General features: G+C 35.9%; 1 protein-coding gene across 1 annotated transcript in view; it reads right to left on the bottom strand.

Moving 5' to 3' along the window:
- Positions 1-784: 784 nt before the first annotated feature.
- The window catches only part of UBE2U (ubiquitin conjugating enzyme E2 U), a 41,662-nt gene continuing 38,876 nt past the window's right edge, over positions 785-3,570 (bottom strand). Inside the window, exon 8 of the mRNA XM_019628198.1 lies at positions 785-870. Coding sequence (XP_019483743.1) covers positions 785-870 — 86 coding nt within the window. The remainder of the gene's footprint in view (positions 871-3,570) is intronic.

The following is a 3,570-nucleotide window of genomic DNA, read 5'->3' as shown; positions in this document are numbered from 1 at the left end:
ACATTATTTTTACAAAGCCTGTATTTCCATCTAGAAAAGAGGTCACAGCGCCAAGTCAAAGAGCTAAGAAATTAGGTAAATGCAAACAATAGGATCATTAAATCCCCTAGCTCTGTGGTGGCACATTCGCTGAGTACTTTAAAATGATCACATCAGAATAAATGAGTCCTACAACCGAGCCCACACCACAAGACTGAGATGAAATTGCTCCAGCATGATGGAGCAGCAAAACTGCTGTTAAGAGTTAAGAGCCCAAGAGGAGGTTAGGATCCCATCCTTAATGTGGTCTAAGAGTCTTTCTGAAGATATTTTAATCATTTGTTTTTGTATTTTGCTACATACTTCCTCATTAGATGTATATAGTTCCTGAGCGAGAAATCTGTGAAAGAGGAAAAGATATGTAGAACTATGCGAAGGATGAAAACTTAATTGGTGATATAGAAACAGGTTGTTTTGTTTTGTTTTCTTATTTCTAAGTCATATATTGATAAGAATGGTGGGAATGGGAGTAAGTCTTAATGGGGAGGGTATCGTGAGAGTCCTTCCCCGTGGTTCATGGCCTTTCTCCATTTCTGGCAGCCAACAGGTAGCAAAGATATTTCCTACCTGGATTCATACGAAAGTAAAAAAAAAAAATGATACTTCTTATTCTTGTTGTTATGTTTAGAAAAGAGCAAAAACTACTTCCAAAGGATTTCTCCAGATAGTTCACTCAGATAGTAGAACGCAGAATGGTAGATATTTCAAGTTAATAGGACAATATATTCTAGACACTTCAAATTACTTACTTTAAATTCCATTCTTTAGGATGTTTTAGCTCCATTTTCTTCCACTTGTAATACTTGCCCATGAAATTTGGATCTTCAAGCACTGAAATTAGAGAATAAAAAAGGAGCTATGCATACATTCTTTAACAATAGTTCAAAGTTTAAAATAAGTCACTTCGCATGAAGCTGATATGTGGTGGCAATGACATACACTATATATTCAAGTCATATTACAATACTCACTTTCCAAATTTCTTTCTTTTATTTGAGCTTGGTAATATTGAATATTGTTTGAGATAAGTAGACTGTGACTTTGAAACTTTTCATTATAATGACATTGTTTATATAGCATATATAGTCATGAAGAAGGCATTAAAATAACTCATATACAATCTACAGACACCATGGTTTAACAAAATTCTAACGCAACACTTTAAATGAAAAATAAAATATTGGAGTTAGAAATGACAGTATGGATCTTGATCTTTCACAAAGCAAGAATCTGCAACAGAAGATCATCCAACCTCTAAGTGAACCCCCTTGCCAACGACAAAAAACGTCTCCTCCTTGTAGTTGGGAGACTGCCTGTCCCATCGACGGACAGTAAGGTCACAACATCCTTCCTTAATCTGAGTTCCTGATCTCTGGAGCAATAATGATAAGGTTCCATCCCTCCCCCATGAGAGAGAGAGAGAGAGAGAGAGAGAGGGAGAGGGTCCTTCTAATATATGAAGATAGCTCTCAGGGCGGCTTCAGTTCCTTCAACTGTTTCTTTTCCTCTCTCTCTTTTTTTTTTTTTTAGCTGAGCCATACTGCCATCTGTTGGCAGCTCAGCGGCAGCTTAGCTCGTGCCAGGAATCAAACCGGCGACCCTGTTGCTCAGAGCTCGCACTCTTGAGCGAGCTCTTTACCAACTGAGCCACTCAGTCGGCCCCAACTGTTTATTAAGACATGATTTTTTAGAGACCCAATCAGCCTCACCATTCTGGCAATGAAATTTGTTGGTGTTTCTATTAAAGTTTGCATCCAGAGCTGGCTCAGGATCTTGGTTTCTTTTGAATAGCAAAGATGGAAGTGAGTTACTACCTCCCTCGATCTGTGTGCTAAACTTCCATCAATTCAGCTCTGATCTGCATTAGTATTTTCTGGAAATCACATTACACCACTGGCTCATATGTTTGTGGTCAAATATAAGCCTTATGCCTTCCATCAAATTCACATAAAATTATTGAAAATCTATTATGCTTAAGGCACTGGTAGTTTTTACATGAAATACCAGATCATATACGCACATATACTCTCTCTCTCTCTGTATTTCTCTCTATCTCTATCTCCCAGTTCCTTATGATTGTGCTGGGTTTACTGTCTTGAATTATTTAACCAACTAGTCGCTCTCTACCAGTCTTGCCCTTATCTGGAACTTCCTTCTTAACAATGATTAATTAACCTCTTCTTGCTTGATAAAATTTATCATTGATAGAAAAACACAGTTAAACTGAATAGTTTTCTTTCATTAATATTACATGATTTTCACCACCAATGTTTCTATCTATTCTTTAGTTTCTTTTCTTCATACATACACAAGCACATATACATACAAATTCTTATAGGCTTTAATAATACTCTTTTTATTGGTGTTTGGATATATACTCCTCTCTTCCATTAAGGAAGGAGGTCTGGGCTCCCCGGAGTTCTTAGTGAGGTCTCATTATTTTCTTTAGATTATAATAATATTAATCGAGTTATTACTATATACTGGGCACTTGAAAAGTATGTATGCAGTGGTTACTATTATAATATTCACTTTATGGATGAACAGAAAGGTTGAGTAATATCTTTTATGGGGCTATATTCATTATTACTTGGACAGAAATTAAAATTTGAGGTTTCTATTCAAGGACAGCTTATATCTTTCCTTAAATTCTTTGTAATTGTTTTTCCTACATTTTCTATTTGAATATGCCTGACAGTGTTTTATATACCATGAAATCCCAAATGGCATGGTCATCTTTCCTGAATATTCCCATTAACTTTACATCATTGACTTATTTTCTTCATTGCTCTCTCTACTATCTGAGAGATAAAACAAAAAGTCACAGTATTTGTACAAACTTTTATTTTAATGCTCCCTGTTTTATCCGTATAATTTTTTCACTTATTTGTCTCCTACCACCTGACTGTAAACTCCTCAAAAAACTTATAATACTTATCTTCTTGTCTTCAACACACAGCCCATTGTCTAGACAAGAAGATGCTCAATAAATAATGTTGACTGGAGGGAAACAATGAAGCAATGAGGGCAGGAGAAAGAGCGAGAAGGAGAGAGCGTGGAAGCACAAGAGAGCGAGCAAGATATTCTGTCAGAAGTTCTTGAAGTTGAAATTCTCCCATCGCTACTGTATCTTGCCCTTGTGGCAGTTTTGTAGTCTGGTAGAAAATCACCCTCGGTTGCCTTCATAATATAGTTCTTCTTCTTTCCTTCCTTGTTTGGGTTACCAGCCATTGCTTTTACTCTGTTTTTTTTTTTCCATTGACATGCCTATTGTCCAACATCTGTACAGTTTGATGTTAAAAATGTTTTTCCCCACTGCTGGGACTGTCATGTCCAAAGAAATATAATAGTGCCAACTTGCCTCAGCATGTTTTATTTTCACACATATTATCTCATACTAACCATATAGCCACTTAAAATACAGGTTTATTTTTATTTATTTTTTAATTTTTTAATTTATTTTTTTATTGTTAGTTTCAGGTGTACAGAACAATACAATAGTTACCCTTTTTTCACCCTCACCAGGTAACA

The sequence above is a fragment of the Hipposideros armiger genome, unplaced genomic scaffold (assembly GCF_001890085.2).
Source record: "Hipposideros armiger isolate ML-2016 unplaced genomic scaffold, ASM189008v1 scaffold_755, whole genome shotgun sequence".
NCBI classification, from domain to species: domain Eukaryota; kingdom Metazoa; phylum Chordata; class Mammalia; order Chiroptera; family Hipposideridae; genus Hipposideros; species Hipposideros armiger.
Note: the sequence above shows the minus strand (reverse complement) of the source record. Positions and strands in the feature narration are given on the sequence as shown.